Source organism: Acanthaster planci, linkage group LG12 (genome assembly GCF_054643075.1).
Source record: "Acanthaster planci isolate LZ-2023a linkage group LG12, COTS_SCS, whole genome shotgun sequence".
NCBI lineage: Eukaryota > Metazoa > Echinodermata > Asteroidea > Valvatida > Acanthasteridae > Acanthaster > Acanthaster planci.
Genome location: NC_141788.1, coordinates 16098109 through 16118279, shown reverse-complemented (window position 1 = coordinate 16118279; position 20171 = coordinate 16098109). Strand labels below are relative to the sequence as shown.

Below are 20171 nucleotides of genomic sequence, written 5' to 3'. Positions count from 1 at the left end.
CCGGAGGACGGATAACGCACAGCTGGATGGCGGTGAATATCACTGCGCCGCCGCATAATACTGGTGATGTCTCATCGCGTGCTCGACCGTCGGTGATGCCTGTCTGTTTACGTCGGAATATAATGAATAATAATTGCCTTCATCAGAAAATTCTGTGGGTTTTTCACTTAAATTTTTACAATTCATCGTAGCCCATATCGAATATTTGAGTAAGACCACATTCTGTTACCAATTTAATAATGGCTATTGGGAATTTCATATTTTTAATGTATTCTTTTAATCTTCATTTGCCAAGAAGCCGGATCATTTCTCCCCTTCAACAGTCAACAGTTTGTTTGTTTGTTGGGTTGTTTGTTTGTTTGCTGGGGTGTTTGTTTGTTTTATTAACCTGTCGGAGTAAAAAATCTATTGAACCAAAATGAAGAAAACGCAGAGACAAAGTCCAGAATGCCTATGGGATCTTAAAAAATATTCATTTGAGACACCGATTACGTAAGATTAGAATGATAGACAATATCAATTCCACTTGATAAACTTCTGAGCTTGTCAACAATTAACACTTGGTCGATTTTTTATTGCAACACGAAAAATTTTGGTCCTCATTTTCCCTCTCTACTTGCTTAGCAGGGATTAGCCGCCACCGAGAACAGAGAGTTGGAAATTAATAGTTAACACGATTCATGTATAGACTAGACTGACAATCGTTACCCGAGGTGTGTTTTGACCACCAGCCCAGCGAGTGAGGGCGCAAATCAGCAGCAACGGTTGAGGTACTTACCTACCATACAATGTACATACCATAAGCTGTCGTGTACATTAAACTTTGTGAGTCTTTGCTCGATCGACAGAGTTTGTAATTTAGTATTCAGGAAAAAGAACACATTTCTGTGACCTGGTAATCTCTTTTGTTTGAACGAAAATAGCATTGATGTTTTATAGCAAATTCCAGGGAATAGTTTTGAGAACTACTTTCTAATCTAGTTAGATTTCTATCCATGGGCATGGGCCACTTCGAGCTGGCATTAATGTGCGCGCTGCTTTTTTTACAAGCCGTTCTGCGTTGATTTTAAAACAATTATGTCTGACAATGTAACACTTTGCCAATTCCCAGATCACACTTTTTTGTATGACTGGAAGTTCCATCTTGCAGTTCTACACAACTAAGTCAACGAACTAGGTGCCTTCAGAATGTCATTGACGATTTTATGAAAGTACCTTCTCAAAGGGCTTATTTCCACTGCCACTCCACCCTTTGTACGAGAAAACCATAACATGCTTGCCTAATCCCTTATTAGAATGACATCATACGACCAGACTGTTTCTTCTGCCGCACAACAAAAACGTAACACTAGGCAGTCTAGTTTACAAAATAAATTAATGCATTTACATTGTACATACATGTAGATAAATCTTCACATTATTCAACAGGAAAGTGAACTGGAGAAAACACTGGATACAAATCCCGCAGGAATTAAATTGACTAGCTTATTATTGCTGACAAATGCCGTAGAGAGCAGGCTCAATGCTACACAATACATGTGTATTAGATACACATACTCGGGAAATTTTTGTCCAACATTTTGACTAAAATTCACCAAATGCCTGTCAAGCAATGTAAAACTGCATTTGCATCTCTAGACAACCCCACAGGAACATTGAGCATAAGGGAAAGGAGAAGAAAGGGAACGGTTCGAGGAATGTGAAATCAGGAAAAATTCTCAAATATGTGTTTCAACGACCAAGAAAGGTGTCATTCTTGACAAAACGCATAAAACTGACTGGGTTAAATACAAAGACTTTTGCTACACGTTTTCTCTGCAAATTTGACTCTTAATTAATCTAATTAGAAGAGAGCACAACTTTCAAATGCACGATAACGTACGATCTGTCGATTGCATTTACTGAAAGTCAATGACGATTTTATTTGTTTCGGGTTGGCAAATTTGTCATTCAGTTGCTGCCTACCGGTATCTTCACCTCGTTTTGTGGTGATGATAAGTTTAGATTACATATATATCTATCACCAGCATACTCATCAACCGATGATTTTTGTCAATCTTATTACCTTATCAAAACATAATAGTTACATCAAGGTTAGAAATGATCACAACGGCGCTAATGTCCAGAACCATCCAAAAATACCTGCATGCTGCTGCTGCAGGCTCAAAATCAGAATAACGGCAATCGCGTCCACCTTTTCAGATCCGGTGTAGAACCTCGACGATAACATTGCCAAATTTAAACAAATCCACGAAGATCCCACAACATGGCAAGGTAGCCGCCTACAGCTTTCCTACACCATCATTACATCAGTGCCGTTGTTAGAGTGATCGAAAATGGGTTCGACATCACTCGGAACGTTTTGCTTATCAAGGGAGGTTCTCTTTCCCGGACGCCAGGAAATTTTGCTCTAATTCACTGGCGCCACCTGATGAATGGATTTCAAAGTATTTAGACCCTCCCTGCGCCTTCATAAGACAAACTGTAAAACAATACCTTTTGTATTTATAGAGCGAGCGGAAACAGGCCCCCACGTGTTTCACGCAAGGCAGTGCTCCCTTAACGACATCTTTTTTTTCTGTCTTCGATTCAGTTAAAATTCACAAGAACGCCTTATTCTTAACAATTAGCAATTATGGTAACAGTGCAACAAAAAAATTAACTTCCATACCGGTACTTCAAGTGTTTGAAAACTGAAATTTGACACATAAATTGATCGTGCTTTGGGCTGAAGTGTGTAGGGCAATGTCTAGAATGCGCTTGTCTATGGACCTCGTATTTGGTTGTGAATAGGGAAAACATGCCCGGCATCTTGACAGATCTAGGCCGGACACAATACTAGAGTGGGTGTGTAACAGCCTGGAATGTGTCCCAAATTGTTTCTGGGTTGTAAGCATTCCGTTCAATTATTATGCAAAATACATGTCATTTAGCATAGACTCTTAGTCTTCGGCGCGTGCCGACATTTTACCGACAGGTGTTTTTATCGGTTGCGATTGACACTTTCGGAAAGTAGTTCCGACTCGGAAAAAGTTCCAGTCCTGTCTAATAGGAGGCCATCGTGATTGGGGGAAAAATGGCCCCAAACCATTTTTATTGTCTGGTTCAGTTCCATTTCTTTACAAACCATAAATTTGGCTGGGTATTACTATTAAACATCTCTTTCCTTTGGGTCCTTGTTATCAGGCAGAAATTAACTTAAGAGATGTGATAGTTTAGCAAACTATCAATTTGTAGCAAATATTTAGCAAACGTGCAATTTAATCATGCACAGGAAACATTACCCTAAACTGTCGCCTACAGGTGCACCCATATCAAATAGTTACAGTTTCCTGACAGCAATGCTTTCGCTAAAAATGTCGTAGGCCTATAGGCCTACTTGATACATCACGTGGATCGGGTTCGTCTTCTTTGGTCTGGCTTACGAGATTTTCCCTCTCGTCATAATGTCTAACTGGAAATCGAGCTGTTCTAGTTCAAGGGTCTTGACAAGACAACTTTCCATTTATTAACTCCACAAGACCCAGTTCATGCCACCAGTAATTTTATGAACGCCTTCGTCATTGTTCAGATTTTAGAGAGGTGCTGCTGTGTGGTTGAGCGATTATTTTGATTGGATGAAATTTTGGTTGAATACTGGCCCATGGCGCGAGAGAGGAACGCATACATGTGTAATACGCCCTCGACAAACTCGGAAAGATATATATATTTTTAAAGTAGGCTCTTACATGTACAGTGGTGCAACCAAGGGAGGGGTCGAGAGCTTTAGTCTTTTTTAAAATTAATTGTTATTTATTTTATTTTATTACTATTTTTTTACGAAGACACAATATTTACCTTCACCTTAAACACTACCAGCACTGATAGCCACAGATCACAGTCCCCTGTGGCGAAATGGGAGGGGGAGGGGCTTTAGCATCATGAGCTATTCTGGGGTAAATTCCAGTCCGAGCCCCCCGCCCCGACAAATTTTAGGTTCGCCACTGCACACACTGACTATCAGACTATCGGAACCCAATATGTGTGCGCCTCGGTACTGTCCCTTGGTAAGTCATCATTTGAACTTGATGCAACAAACTTATAAGCAACGTAAATTCATCATCTAAGTGTTAATTATTATATATACATGAAACGTTTTCTTGATATAATAACACAAGAAGGTGATATGAAAAGAAACTGGTTCACCCCCAGTAGTGTTTGTATACCGTATTCACACCATTTGTAATTGGTTCCAATAGATATCCGAATTTTTAAGGTTGCATCTGCATCCTCAGCATGTGCAACGGGCATCTTACGTAAATATTGTTAGGTGTAGATCATGTGGAACCGGGGTAATAACTGTACACAACAGAAACAAACCCGAGCTGTGTCCTGTAGTCTCGTAAAGGTTATCATCATTGGTCCCGGGATGTCCTCAGTTAATGCAAATTTGATCAGATTATGGCAAGCAAGGAATCACAAGTTTCCCCGGCGTTTGCTGTCCATTTATAATAATAATTTTTTTGGGGGGGGGGTTGTAAAAATATTGTTTGCAAACACAACTGACATTGTCGAAAATCAAAGGCAAACATTAACCACACTCAGCCGACAAACAGCACAAAAAGAGTGGTGTAATAGGAAGCAATGTAATCATTTTGCCTGCCATGATGATGATCTCTAGAGGGCGTTCCGCCAAAAATACAGCAGGTGGCTGAAGTTCAGTTTTGTAATTAGCCTGATTTTAATTGAACGGCAATGACTTCAATCCTTGTAGATATTGTAAACACTGACTGAAACCAGTTTAGTTTCTATTTTTTCAAGGTGTACAAATGTCAGAAGGCTGCTGCCCTAATCATTGCTCATAAGGCCTATACTTCATTTATATTATGATCGGTATATTAATTTCTCATCATTACAATAATGGTTCAATTCATTCTTCCATTTTGTCAGTTATTGTTGTATCACTTTGCTTTGAGAGGAAAGAAAGTTAAGTTTATGTTTCTAGTTGTCTGCAAACCAAACCTGCTGTCACATATATAATATACAATAAATATGAACAGAAAACAGCCGTTGTCTTATTTGAAGGACCCAACATGGCGGACAAGCCTCCAGATTCGGGTAAGATTACCCTAAAATTGATTCACATATTTGTTAGTGAAGATTTGTCTGATTGGTGATGTAGTAAATGTCGTTGAATGCTAGGAAACTGACTGTAGAAATGAAAGGGGACACGTACCATTTAGTTCTATTGTTGTGCCCAGTTTGAACGAACAAAAATCAGACGTCTGAACGTTGACAAATGTCGACAACTCGGGCTCAGCTGCTCAAACGTTGCCATTGGCAACATTATGCATTGCTTGATTGCTTCATCATGTTCATGAGACATTTATGATTTTGACATAGCCTAGACCTATCTAAAAGAGTTTGTTTCATTTAATTTCATGTATTATTTCTGAGGACAACCAAACCATAGTCAGGATAGTGGACAACCAGAAAATACATGTAGGTCTATAAAGTATAGTTAGGCCTATGTATGTAGGCCCGGCCCTAGGCCTAGAGGAGTTCACCCCCGACGGATTACAAAAAGAGAACATGGACATGTACGTACAAAACATAGACATAAATACAGACATAAAGCCAGCTAAAATCTGTATGTTTTAAAAATACATATAGTTTTGACAAAATAAATCCGATTAAGAGATTGAAACACCCAATGAACCAGTTATAAAATTGTATTCAGATATGGAGCAGTCACAGGAAAATCAATTTCAAATAGGCCTTTTTTATAGGTTAGAAAAGTTTTGATCTGAGATTGTTTGAAAGAGTCAAGTTCCTGGAGGATACCGCCAGTGGTTTCAAGAGCTAGGGCATTCTAGAAACAGGGGAATTCAACAAAGAGGAGCCTAATTAGTGAAAGGCATTACTATGAGGCAGCGCGGACATCCTGGACTCTTGCAAAATGGCGGATAGTAACTGATGAAAACAGTGACCATGGGCTGGCTACATACGCACCAGCCAGTTGGAGGATTGGATTACACAATCATTTCTTTTATCGGTATGTACGCATAAGTTTGTTGCAGCTGTTCTTTTCAGCGTGGTGTGGTTGCTGTCCTCTATTCTGTGAAACTCCCGGATGTCTGCACGATTGTAGGTCAACTCGCCCCTGACCGACTCGCCCCCTAGCCGACTTGCCCCTTACCAACTTGCCCCCTAGCCAACTCGCCCCCTTACCGACTCGTCCCCTGACCAACTCGCCTCCTGACCGACTCGCCCCCTAAGTTTGCCAAGCACGTATGGCCGGCCCATTCACCATTTAAAAAAAAATACAATCAGTCAGAGATGGAATCGGTTATTGCTGCCCTTAAAAATAGTTTCTGGGGTTTGCAGCTGGCACTCAAAGTTGAGTTTGTTTAAAGCTCGGTGGATATTCCCTTCGTGTGAAATTGGGGGTAACAATTTTTTTTTTCATATTGGTAAAACTAATTCAGTATTATCGTGTGTATGGGCCATGGCGCAGCGTTTCCTGTGTATTGTCTATGGGATTTTGTGCGCCACAACACCAACACCCTATCATATTAATTAACTTTGCGAACTATTTCGGATAAACAAATGGTACATATTAGGCATAATGCCCGGCGACGCAAACCTACGAAAGTGTTAAGGAGACATGATTTATGACAAAGGATTTAACGGTCGCTATACACTTTCAGGTTCCGATAACTTCACAGGATGCATCTATTAGTTCACAATTAACACAAAATACTGATTTATTCGGCGAGTACAGTCATCAAGGGTCACATTATTGATCGGCCATATTGAATTGTATCCCAGCATACACTGTCGGTGTCATGACGTCAGGGAAAAACAGTCATGTCATCTGGTGCCCGTTACTTGTAAACAAACTAAGAGCACTCTCAGAGATATTCAATTCCAAAAAAGGAATAAAAATTACGCAAATAAAAAAAATTAATAATGGGGCGTTAAAAATTGACATTAGTGTACAATGTACCACTATGACTTTATACATCACACAAAAAACGTATATCCAAGAACCTAAATCAATTTTCGCAGTATATGTGAGGTCCCAGTCGAGTGAATTAGCAAAAGAACACTATAACCAACTAACTGGATATCGGGTCACTTCAAGAAGATACAGTCACATACCCAAATATTAATGGGACGGATGGTTCGAAGTTGTTGCTCCTGAGGGTATGTTGGATGTACAAATAACCTAATCAGACAGTGGACATAGGAAGCATTTGAATAGATAAGTGATTAGTGGTGATGTCCAAATATCCATCACCGTCCGTGAGTCGTTCGTGTCGCGTCGTTGGTTAGAACCATTGTTTTTTTTTTTTTTAATACATTGGGTCGGCCATATTTGCTTGATGTTCTGAGGGGGCGAGTCGGCCAGGGGGCGAGTCGGTCAGGGGGCGAGTCAGTCAGGGGGCGAGTCGGCCAGGAGGCAAGTTGGTAAGAGGCGAGTCGGTCAGGGGCGAGTTTACGAGGGGGCGAGTTGGAAAGGGGCGAGTCGGTAAGGGGCGAGTCGGTCAGGGGGCGAGTTGACCTGACACCGTCTGCACTGCCCCTTTATAGGCCAACATGTACATACAAAAAATAAAGATAAATCCAGCATAAATGTTACATGTATGAATTAAAATAATTCACACAAAAGTTGCACATGGAAACGTTAAGCTTTTGAAATAACAAAGATATTAATGATAAACTTTACTGGGAATAGTGATGTCAGTGTTGGACAAAATTAGGACTGATTATGGCTTCGCCTGTTCAGTGTAAATTTCTGCAATCTTTGAAAGTGCGCATGTTTAAAATGTGCGCAACTTTTGCAATTTTACTTGTGCAGTTTCTATTAGGTTTTGCATATTTAAATCTGCGCAGATGAGGTTGAATGCTATCTTTGAATGCGTGCAACTCTTGAGGGAGTCATGATGGCTAGCCGTCGACTGGGTGGGAATCCTGGAATACTGATTCCCATCTCTTCAAAATTGTCTAGCTGTCTCAATTATCAGGACGGACTCCAGTCTCGCTGGGAAACTTCGCTTGAATCAAGGCTAGTAGAATTGCAGCTGCACAAACTACATGTACATGCAGTAGTTTGGGGGGTCATTTCAAAATCCATATTTTCCCAGATTATTAATTTTGTTGGTGATCCTACTTCTATTGCACATTTTTTTCTAATGAATGGCTCTGAGGATCTTTTAGAAGGAAATAAAGTCCAAATTGAATGTTAACTGGGGAGTCTAATAGTTCTCACTAGGCAATATTCATGAAAGAATGCAAAACCAACGGGTGAAATTTCGTCTGACACGTCACGGCAGGCCTGTACCTCCTTTGCCCTCTAAGTGCGACTTTTGATATCACCATGCAGTTCAAATCGCTCACAAAAGTGGATGCGATGCATAAAACCTAAATTAAATTTGTGCAAAATGTGCAGTTGATGTCTGCCTCATATGTACAGTTTACATGTACATACTTGTTATGCTGTTGTTTGCGATTTATGTACCATGGAATATTTATCACTGTGTGCAGTTTAAGTGGCAATATCTTTGGTTGCGCAAAATTAAAAATCCCATGCGCAAATTTTAAATTTGCGCACTTACTGATACATCCCAACTTTTTTTTGGGGGGGGAAGGATTTGAGTTGTTTTTTTAATTCGTTTCCTTTGCCATGAGGGTTTTTCTCCGGGCACTCTTGTTTCCTCCTCCTATGAAAAAGCAAGACTTTCAATCTCTGGCTGTGCTTCATGATCAAATATGGGTCCTTATTATTTATATTATTTCGGGTAATGACACTCCCAAGCCTGAAGAAACCTGTCCAGAGGAGAAAGTGAGAAGTACAGGGAGTTACAGTTACAGGTAGGGACTGAAAACTCAATCCACATGTGGACTAAGCCAGAAATCAAACCCAGACTGCCGAGGTGGAAGGTGAAAAAAGAACCATTCGCACTGCACCAACTTGACCCTCCGTCAGGTGGGTGCCTGAGACACCTTTACGTTCATGTCGGACAACTTGACTGCCTTCACATGCCTTTGTATCAACTACATACATGTACATTGCGCACGTGTAGCTGCGTCCTTCGTAATTCAGCCTTTTTACTGCAAGGATGATTAGGCCTAAATGTACATCCTGCATAAATAAACTAAATGTCAGCCGCTATCTACCAGACTACTTTGAAGGGTCCAGATCTTTCCAAGAAGCTTTACATATCGGTATGTATCAGTATATGTACCTGTCTTGTCTCAGGATTTGAAATGAAATCACTTTCGGTGAAATCATAGACTTGGCTGGTGACACGGCTTAACAGTAAGCAAAAGTAGTGCTTATTGTTTAGGGGTTTGAGAATTCAGCTTTTTAGCCGATTTCAGGTTTTTTTTGTTCAGATGTTGATCCTGAATTTCAGCTTTTTTTGCACACCTGGTCCATACAAAATCCTGGGGACTTTTTTACCTTTCAGCTTTTTGCTAGCTGTTTTCAGCTTTAATTGTTAGTGACCGCTCATACCGGTACCCCTGATTATTGCAGAAAATGTTGCAAAATTGTACTTTTAGAATGGTTTCTTGGCCTGGCCGTGCTAATGGTCGTGCACGTACACGTATGGAGATTTTCATAAATTGTTGCATCACTAATAAGCAACTTTTTCCTCCTGTTTGTAGGTAAGCATGTGTTTGGCTGTGCTAAATGAGAAATGCAAAGCCTCTGTAAGCGTTAAATCATTTACATGTAGAGTATGTACTTATCAATGCCATGAAATTAGGCCCCTGTCCTTGTCTATACCCACACAACAGCAGAAACAAGGTCAAATGAGGAGCCCGAACGTTTTTGGGGATAATCTTGGTATTTTGAAAATTGCAGAATTTTTTTTCTGAAGAGTAAAGTGACTGGTTCAGGTTTGTTTTTCGTGTTTTTCCGATACCCATGGTCTCTGTCCCGCCTATGCAATATTTTTCTGTTGGTCATTGGGGCACTCAACATTTTACCTACGTGTACATACATTTATGGACATGAATATTTCCACAGAAATGTTACCCTTAATGCCACTGGTAGATTTCTTGGATGTACAAGTACCCAGTCCGTACCAGTGCCAGTTTGCAGATCATCAGTTGTTTACAATAAATTCATACAGCTACTTAAAGTTGCAGGTTTGGACAGTGTCGACTGCCACTTTCTAATTAAACATTTCACTGCCGTGTGTGGCGGCCAATTAAAACCTCCACACTTGCACCATTGTCCTCCGTGGATCATTCAATCTTCCCGTCGGATGGCCGCAATCTCGCCCTCAGCAGCTCCCAGACACAACACAACACTTACTGCTCCTTGCAGTAAACTCTCCCACCAGTCAAAATCGGACTCACACCTTGTAATAGTAACACTCTGGGTTTTTGCAGTTAGTAAATAAAGCCGTCGTCGCATTTACAGGCTCCTGGAAACGAGGGCCTGGCGCCGCAGACGGATGGAAACGTGCCAACATCTGCAGTAACGAAGTGTGAATGTTGGCGGTGGCCGAGAAATCAGTCAGATTGTACTTTGCTTTTTTTTTTGTGTAACGTGGATGGAAATTGACGAAAGTGGCAGGATGTGTTGTTGGACGTTGCATGTGATGACAACTGGCGCTTATGTATCGCTGGCGATCTGCACTTAATGTTCACGGTGGTCGCTGTGGTTTTGTAATTAATTCTCCAAGAAATTTGTGCATGTATGCAATGTAACTGTTCGAATTTTCTTGAATGGAGTGTAGTCATGTTCAATTGTTTCTTTTAATTTATCTAGGATTGGGAGTATGGTGATGTTATTTGCAATGATGTTTTTCAGTCCTTTGTAATGAATGAAAACATAACTTAAATTGATAGCATTAAAGTACGAGCAGATCAACTTTATATTACATCTAAATCATTTCTTTATGAATACATTCCTACACAATTCACCTTCCATGTTGCAAGTATACATTCTTTGATAATCAGGCATTTGGCACTTTGCCAAGTGTTTGCTGATTGCGTAAAACTCATGTTTTCCCCTTTGTGGTGGAAGAAGGTGTGTTTTTGGCAGTGGCGCTGTCCAGATTGTACCCCTATTTCACCCGCATTCACCTTCTTATCGCTCGAGAACCTCAAAGAAATTTGGCAAAGGGTATTTGCTTTTATTACCTTCCCTGTCAAAACGAAGCCTTCAATTTTGTTTGGTTTTGTGGGGGGTTAAGTTTTGCTCACGCCAAGTAATTACTGTGCGAGAGGAGGTTGAAAGGAGCTTTACTGAATGTTTGGTCCAACAAGACCGAATCAAGCATCAAGAGTAAATTGTCATTAAGAGTCAAAGCAGAAACTGATGTAGCACCGTGCGAAATCTGGTCCTAAGCTCTCTGCTCACTCCACTGCTCAATTTTCTCTGTTGCCCTTCTGCACTTTGTACCTTTTTTATTGGATCTGTATCCATCCCCCTACCATTGTTATTGAATGCAGGCACCGTAACCACATCCTGGAATTTTGTCGTCATTTTTGTTGCGAGTCAAATCACTTCGTAAATTGCTGTAGTGGATGTTTTAGTCACGGATTTCAGAGGTGCAATTTAACATGTTAATATTCCATCGCGTTTTTTTGGCGTCCGGCGAAGAATAATCCTGTTTGTCATTTTCCGAACTGCCTGCAGATTATTTCACACAGAATGAGTTACAATTGTGAGGTATTAACCCATGTAAAATTCATCAATTTGTTCTTGAGAATGCCTGAATTCCTGTTTCATACGCAGTTCAAGTAGCGAAAGCCAATATTCAATATTTATGCAAGTTTTGTGCAAGTCGTCGTCTGAAGATGCCCAGTTTTTGACAAATGTGTCAAGACAACATTCGGCAACTCTCCAGCAGAATCTATAACAAGCTGAAATTTTGAGTGAAAGATAGAGGACCTAATTGTAAACTTGGATTGTTTTTTTGTTAAATTTGAATCTACATATACATACAGTGTGTGCATGTAGCATAAACTGATTTTTTTCCTGTCGGGTTTGTAAATGTCATGCCAGGTTTGATTGAGTATTACTCTTAAAGCTATTCCAAATTTATGGCAGTTGACTGATTTTGTCCAACTGCTGAATAAACTGAATGTTTGCTATTAAACATGTCTAGTCGTAGGATTACGTAGGATTAATGCCTGCAATAAAACCCTTTTTGTCCCTTGTTGGTGTTGAACTTTTGTGAGAATTTTAGCTGATGTCTTTCACACATGAAGACATCAAGTTTTCCAAAAATGGGAAAAGGTCAAGGCTTTTGTTAATGACAATGTCAATTTGATAATAATTACAAAGTGCTTTATCCAACAGAACTGAATCTTAGAAAATGCACTGAGCACAGAATGCAGTTTTGTAATCAACTAAATTACAGTTTTACCTTTTTTTTCTTGCATTTCATTGTTGAATGTTTACTTTCGGAAATATTCAAATACCATATTCGATCGAATATTTAAATATCTGTATAATTTGCACAGCCCATTGGCTTGTCTCGGGATATGGCAAAATTAGTTTCAAGGCCATAATGCCAATATTTTACAAAAGGTTGACTTTTCATTCTAGCGAGAATCATTTTCCAAAGCCATTAGGTTCAGAAGCTTAATCTGTGAAAAAAATCTTCTGCAGAATTTTTCTTTGAGAAAGATTCTGCCGGGAATGGTATAATGGCCAGGCCATCCTAACCTCTTCCCACTCAGTTGCCCTTTGCAAGTGACAGCTCATTCCATCAGATTTGTGTCATCTTTCAGGTTGCAATTTCTTGCCACAGTGCAAGGATCTCCCGGTTAAAATTTGACCTTCACAGAACTCCAGGTACATGTATTTGTTGAAATAAAGCGAGAGCTGAACACTAACCAAAATGCACGTATAGAAGTACATCAGAAAAAGGAATGGAGATACAAAGAAGACTTGGAAGAGAAAGAAAGCGCCAGTGGGTTTTTCAACCTCCAAGTTAAAGATGCAAATTAAGTTGCCTCGTAAAATGGCTTTTAAAAGTGGTTTCTTGGTGTTAAAGTGTGGACACTTTTTTATTTGCTTTATTGTTTGCAGGAAGTGATGACAGCAGTGATGATGCAGTCGTTGGGAACCTCAACAAGTTTGCTGTGGTTCCCCCGGGTTACACAGGCATGCCGAAGAAGGGGCATCTCATATTTGATGCGTGCTTTGAGTGTGGTAAGAGTTAAGTTTTCATAGACCAATCACTGTTGCATATGGGACCATGGATACTGAAGGGTGTTTGTGGCCTGGGTCCCTTTTAGCAAAAAAAAAGGAACAGTCACAAATGTAACGTGGTGTTGATGCATCAACAGAGATATATTTGCTGTGACTGCCTTATGGCGTAACATTTACCAGTACATGTTCTATCTTATTGGCATATATTTGAACCAACCTTAAGCATTGAAAGCAATTCCAACAAGGATTTACTATCTGTTGTCTTTTTTAGCGCAAACTTTAAAACAGAAGCGTCAAGGGAATGTTGTAGCGTACAGTCAAACATGATGCAACTCAACTCAGAGGAAAACATGCATAATACAAATTGTCCTATTTTGAAAACACTTGATGAGAAACTCCTTCATTCTAGGCTCAAGGGAGGGAACCTGCCCTTATCAATTCTGCAGTTTCTATCTTCATACCTTCAGTTTATTATAGTTTAACAGATGCTGGTGATATGCATATATCTGTATTTTCCCCACCATTTTACATAAAGGGAATCTTGGAAGAGTGGATTACATATCTGAGTACGAATACGATCTCTTCATCCGTCCGGACACTTGCAATCCTCGTTTCCGGGTCTGGTTTAACTTCACTGTTGAAAATGTCAGAGCAGACCAGGTAATTCTGCATATTCATAACTGAGCAGTCAGATTGAAGTCAGGAAATGAATGTGACAAAAAGAACCTTCAAAGAATATTACTTTAGTGGAAAAGAAATGCTCCACGAAATGGTCCAGGAAGAAGTCTTTTTAACCGAAATGTTGATTTTGGTCCTCTTTATTCTTTAAAATCACTTGTATTTTAACTTGAAAGTAGAGGTTTAAATGACTCCAATAAATCAAAAACAATTTGTTTAAATCAGGATTGACCTGCCCTGTCATTGAACTACCCAGTACATGTGAAGACACAGCACAAGTTGGGTTTCATTTGACCGGACCAGCTGAAATTTGTGTCACTGAGACATTTCCAGCAGGTTATTGGAGGGGGCATGTGAAATGTAACGCGACCTGGACACACAAGGAGTGCAACCTTAGCACGCTGGCATTTGTACGCATGCTGCCACCGTCAACATGATTTCCTAATCGGCATCTTTTGTTTCTGTCCGCAGAGAGTCATCTTCAACATCGTCAATTTCAGCAAGACGAAGAGCCTGTATCGCGAGGGCATGTCGCCTCTGGTCAAATCGTCCAGCCGTCCCAAATGGTGAGATATTTGACCCGATTTTTCTCAACAACCTTAGTTTTTTTGCCCGTACAAAGTGCGCCCCGCACCATGAGCCATTTACTGATACGCTGACTCGAAAAAAACCCCAAAATTGAGACATACATGCATGTTTGAATTTTCCATTTGAAAAAGTACAGTAAACTGCAAAGTCCAAGTTCTCAAATTTTGGTACTACTTCAGAGCAGAGATTTCAAGTGTTTCAAAGTCTGGTACAGGTTGAGAGTGGGTGATGAAATCTGGCAGCGTGAAGAACATGAAGAGTTAATTGAAAAAAGGATCAGTTGGAAATGGTGCCCAGTGATTTTATGTGTGTGTGTTGTGGGCCAGCTCGTATAGGGTTACCAACCAAAGTGCCATACAGGTTATTTTACTTCCAGTTCATTTGGCCCCTGTGCATCCTAATGGAGTTTGCTTGATTCTTCTAAGAAGAAATATGGAATAGTCCTACAAGTGTAATTGCATCATGTGTTGCTTACACGTGTGCTTTCCTATGGGTAAACGAAGCGTGATGTCATTATGTTGTGTACTAGTATGTATGCTCAATGTTTCTCAGAAATTTCCAACTGGAAAAATTTGCCCAAGCAACAGCATGCGTAGCTGTGATAGAAACTGCCTACTGCTGACCGTATTTTGGGGGAAACATTTGTCTTGGTGTCCCCTATGTGTAATGCACCTCAGGATTAGCCAACCTGCAGAGAGGGGGCATTTGATCCCTTCTGTGAAGGTGACGAGCCTTGCACGGTCCGTCACGTTCCATTACACATCTCATTCATCTCCTGGCCACGCAGGAGACGGTGCGTGCAGACCACATGGGCTTTGTGCCATACACATTAGTACTGTGAAGTGCTGTTCTGATCAGGACGCGACACTCTTTGACTGCGAGATAAATTCCTGCAGTTTCCCTGGATAATATACGTGTGTACATGTATGCAAGTAACTTATGTGATTAAATCTTTGAAAAGCAAGCTTTCACTTTCCTGTGTGGTTTATGTTGTTTGTGACTACTATAAAATCCAACCCTTTCTTATCCTTGCTTAGATAAAATTGTCCCTGTTTTCGTTATCGTTTAAATATTTTTGGTGTTTACGTGGGCAAAGATCTTCATAATGTGGAGAGTATTTTAATTGAAATGAAATCATTACGGAAATTCTTGGAAAGATCATGTTTGTGGAGGATGTAATGTTGCTAATTCAAACAAGGATTCAATTGACATTTCCAAATTTTGATGACGACACCAATGACCCAGCATACAACATCTTTCAGAGAATTTCTCAAACTGCACACACTACATTGAGACAGTTGTTTAAAATTCAACCAAGGTGTTTTAATTTCCAATGCAAATGTTTCCAAAAAACCATCACAACAAAGGATTAACTTCTTGACTTGGTGCATTTAGTGTAAGCCGAATACTGAAATGTATCCTATGAAGTATTGATAATGAAAGTACAGAATGCTGTTGTTGTGAGCCTGTCAAATCTTAATTATCACTCACCCGATGTAAAAGGGAAAAAAAAAATCCACGGCATACATGTTCCGTACAGGTGCTAATCAAAGCTGATTATATCTTGCACGTACTGAAAAGTGGTCCCATCATGTGCATTCATGACTGCAAGATCCTTCTGTCAGAATGAGTGTTAATTAAATGCATTAATTAATGCTAAAATCCCTGCTCTGCTGGGAGTAAAGTTGGAATAATGACCCGTTGTTGGATTGAGTATGAATCCCATGGCAGGGTGATTAAAAACCGGGTGAGAATTTAGAGCCCCCTTTTAGGCTTGTTCACACGTAGGCTCGAAGGAACAAAAGGGCTTGTTAATCCCAGTTTATTGGATTTGTCCTCAAATGTCACGAGAGAGAATCCATTGTCCTGATTACTCGCATGTTGCTTTGGAACAGTGTAGCCGATATGGCCACCTGTGCAACACCCACGCATTGGACATTTGAATTTTTATTGATTCTGAGGCTTGACTTGTCATATCTCGAACATTGCTGGCTTAACACTTCATGCCGTCCTCAACCCCCCCCCAGCTTTGCGTGGGATTGCTTTTAAGATTTCCTTATCAAAAGACTTGCCTTGCCTTGGTCTATCATAATTTGGATCTGCGGAAGAACTGTGGCCACACTCAAGGAACCTGAGGGTCTGGATTATTGAGTTTAGGGGCAATTAGATGTTCAGTTACTCATCAAGTGTTTTTGTCCAAGTTCCAATGACTGACCGTACAGGTTCCAAGCCTTAATTGTTCTTTATTGATTTTTGTTTGTGTGTACGATGCATTTGGATGGTAGGACAGAGGAGGGAATGAAAAATGCTGGCAAGTCTTTGAAAAGAGCTTTGTTGGCCAGTGGGAGTAGATTTCTTTGTTGACGGTAGAAGTTTGATCTGAGTCATTGTTGTAGCTGTGTCTGATTTCAAAGTGGGTATTTTGTTTTGTTTTCTGTGGCCATGTGAAGCTGTTACATGCCCATGCCCCAAATCCACTTCTGCCCTGTTGGTGGAGGGAAGAGCACTGGTTGATAAAATAGTTGCATGAAGTTTATTTGAAGCTGAAGAAAGCCGAACTTTTAATTTGTAATGTGTACTGTGGTTGCCATGGTGTGTGTGACTTTTTTGGTTCTATTTTTTTCTTCCTCTCACTCTGACAGGCCATTAATACTTGCGTCCAGTGTGGTAGGTGTACCGGTAACGTTACATTTTAGGGGAGGGGGAGTTAAACTTGTCCATCTTGGAAATGACTCACTCGCAAGTCTGATAAAATAAACACCCCCCCAAAAAAAAAAGAAATAACAAAACCCAGAAAGTGTGCAGCAGGGAATCTTTGCCTCCCTTGTCCCAGAACAGAATTTGGTAAGAGAACCTTCCAATTCTGGGGAGTCCAATTTAGGAACAAACTTCCTTTGTCATTAAAGATTTTAAGAAGCTTTTCACCCAATGCCTGTGCACATAAGTTCTAACTGCTTTTCTGCACTGTTGTTGGTAGTCCTTCTAAACATGTTTGTCTTTATTAATGTTTTTTACATTTTCAATGTCATATGTCCCCTAAAAATTTGTAATTATTTTCGATGATTTTTGTAATTGTCTATACTTAATTTTATCTTTTCCCAATGTCTTTTTATACTTTTTAGTTTTATTATCTCGGACCTACCCTGTACGGGAGAGTAGTTTTTATAAACTGAATGAGTTCCCCAGTATAAATAATAAACGAAATAAATAAATAAAGAATTAAACCCCTAATATAATCTCAACATCCAAGCCGCTTCCTAAGATAATGAAAAGAAAGACTATAGTAATAATTCTTTTTTGTTTCCCAAACTTAGAGTTTTATCTTGCAAAATGCTAAGTGAGTGGCAAATTTAAATTGAATCTAGGAATGCAACAACCCCCCAAACTACTGTCTGTCCGAACAGTGGCTGTACAGAGAATCTACTTGTACATGTATATGAAAACATCCATAGGCCCTCCCCCCCAGAAGAATTGCTTGGCATCATTAAACGGTCTGGCAACCATAAATCTTATCGCATTTGAAATCTCAACCAACAATTATTGGGCTTCCATGAATAAAAGTAATCAATTAGAGAGGCAGGAACTGGACAAGAAGCATGAGCTTCTGACTCGGATGAGCTACATGTAGTTTGCGATTGGACTTGCACAAATAAACGGAGCTGATGCTCATACAGATGCCATTTCCCCCCCTCTGTAATGCCGTCAATATCCGACTGGCATCGTTGTAAATTTGCATCCTGCGTGCCCCTAATGAAAGCGTCGTAAGTGAATTAGTGAGGCGCATTGTGCGAAACTGAAGTGACCTGTGGGAGCGCCGATAAAAACTTGCACAGCACGATCTGGTTACTTGCCTAATGACGCTCGCTCAGTTCTCTGGAAATGTTTTTATTTTTGTTCCCTTTGTTTTGCATTTTTTTTCTTGTAGTTGGATATCAGTAATTTGTTGCCGATGCTTTCAGACTTATTGACTCCTGTCAAATTGGAAAGTTACTTTTTGGGTGGGAGGGAAACTGGCAGAGATTCAGGCTCTGATGAGACTCGGGATTTAAAATGGCAAAGTCCAATTGTTTGACATCGTGAGGTTGCTATTACCGTTACATGCATGTGTGTTGTTAATCCCCTTTATGTGCATGTACCTGTACTTCACTTTTCTGTTACTGTTTGCTTTCAGAATCTCATTCTTGAATACATGTTGAGAGCTTCATCACCCCTAAGTCTGACATTTTACCCTCCTGCACCTCAAGCAGTTCTCCAACAACTCTTCACCCAGTGGTGGCCCAACCGTGTTCCTGTCCCACCCCCAACACACCCATTCTGACAACACCCTCAAGCTGTCCACTCTGTCTGGTACAAACTCATCAAGCAAGATGATGTCAAGTATAAATTTGAGGTGACCTGGGAATTTTTTGGCATTATAAATCACAGCAGTGTGTCACCGTCATCCTTGTGCCAAAGGCCATTGCAAGTGATTCACAGAACTGGTCACGAGCCAGGGGGTGAACAATGAAACAGGAATGCTTTTGTTACAGTTCACTCTGATAGTCTCTTGCCTTGAGAATGTGTGACCTGGTATAGACTTCACTTCAAAATTGCCTCTCACTGCAGTCTCTTTCCCTGAGCAAATTGGTGGCAGGGGAAGAATACTGGGGGGGGGGGAGATGCTCAGCACCCACATGCATCGATAATTCAGACGGACCACCATGATCAGTACGGACAGCCATTCTAGTTTACGTCTTAAGACAATAAGACTGCAGCTAATGAATATGGCTCCAGGAATCTACATTGGGGATATTGCCGTTTGCCGGCATCTCCATTCAGACAGTGTGGCTGGATTTGGATTGTCTGGTTATAAAGAAGTCATCGCTAATGAGTGTCAAGTTCATGGCTTTTACGGTCAGACAATTTCACTTTATCCCGATGGGAGATTTACGATGAGTGGAATGGTTTTGGATGGAATGGTGGAAACTCGAGTCTTGGGAGATTTTTTTTATCATGTTGTTGTCCGTGTGTTAGCAAGGATGTCAGGTTTCAACTATTGTCTTTTGGCATTTGGGTGAGTTAATGGTTTGGGGAAATAGAGTCAGCTCCAATGGGAGACTGTTGTAGGCTCTTTGCTCTTTACTGGATGCAGATACAGGCACTGTATTTACATGCGCTAATCTTGGCACATGGATATTGTGGAGCACAAATACCCAGTTTTCAGCTGAATGTGCACAAACCTTTAGCATAGAAGATATCCGTTTAGCAAAAGTAGGTTACCATCCACAGTGTAATACATTGCATATTGCTTTGCAACTGGCTCCCCACAATTTGTTTTTGTTTAATTGGCACAATTGAATATTTGCTAAGTGGTGTAATCTGTGCAGGACTGTGAAAGAGGGGCCTTCGTGTGGGCACATGATGGAATTGGTGGTCAGGTGAACCTCATAAACAGCACCGTCTGGAGTTCAGTGGTGTTCAGTAGTGTCATCTTGTTCAACACCCGTCCGATGTCAGATAATGTCCAGCCCTCTTCCACTCTCCCCAGTGTTGGGTGAATGTTAGGTTACTGCAGTTCAGCTTTTAACACCTCTTCCATAAATTGGTCCCGAAATATCCATCCAAGTTGAAACTCTCAGAAATATAAAAACTCTCAGAAAACAGCAATTCATGTTAGTTCAGTGATCAGATCTGTGTTGACTTTTATGTCCCTCCAACACCCCACAAAGTGTGAAGTATGCAAAAGGTTGGGGCTGCAAGT

The 20171-nt window shown here is 40.4% G+C and overlaps 1 protein-coding gene across 2 annotated transcripts in view; it reads left to right on the top strand.

Annotated features, from left to right (window-relative positions):
* The first annotated feature begins 5043 nt into the window (after positions 1 to 5043).
* LOC110978518 (cytosolic carboxypeptidase 6-like) overlaps positions 5044 to 20171 on the top strand; it is an 83939-nt gene continuing 68811 nt past the window's right edge. For both annotated transcript variants that reach the window (XM_022233575.2, XM_087143739.1), the window contains exons 1-4: positions 5044 to 5097; positions 13043 to 13165; positions 13701 to 13825; positions 14315 to 14409. In XM_022233575.2, the coding sequence (XP_022089267.2) occupies positions 5073 to 5097; positions 13043 to 13165; positions 13701 to 13825; positions 14315 to 14409 (368 nt within the window). In that variant the 5' untranslated portion in view covers positions 5044 to 5072. The remainder of the gene's footprint in view (positions 5098 to 13042; positions 13166 to 13700; positions 13826 to 14314; positions 14410 to 20171) is intronic.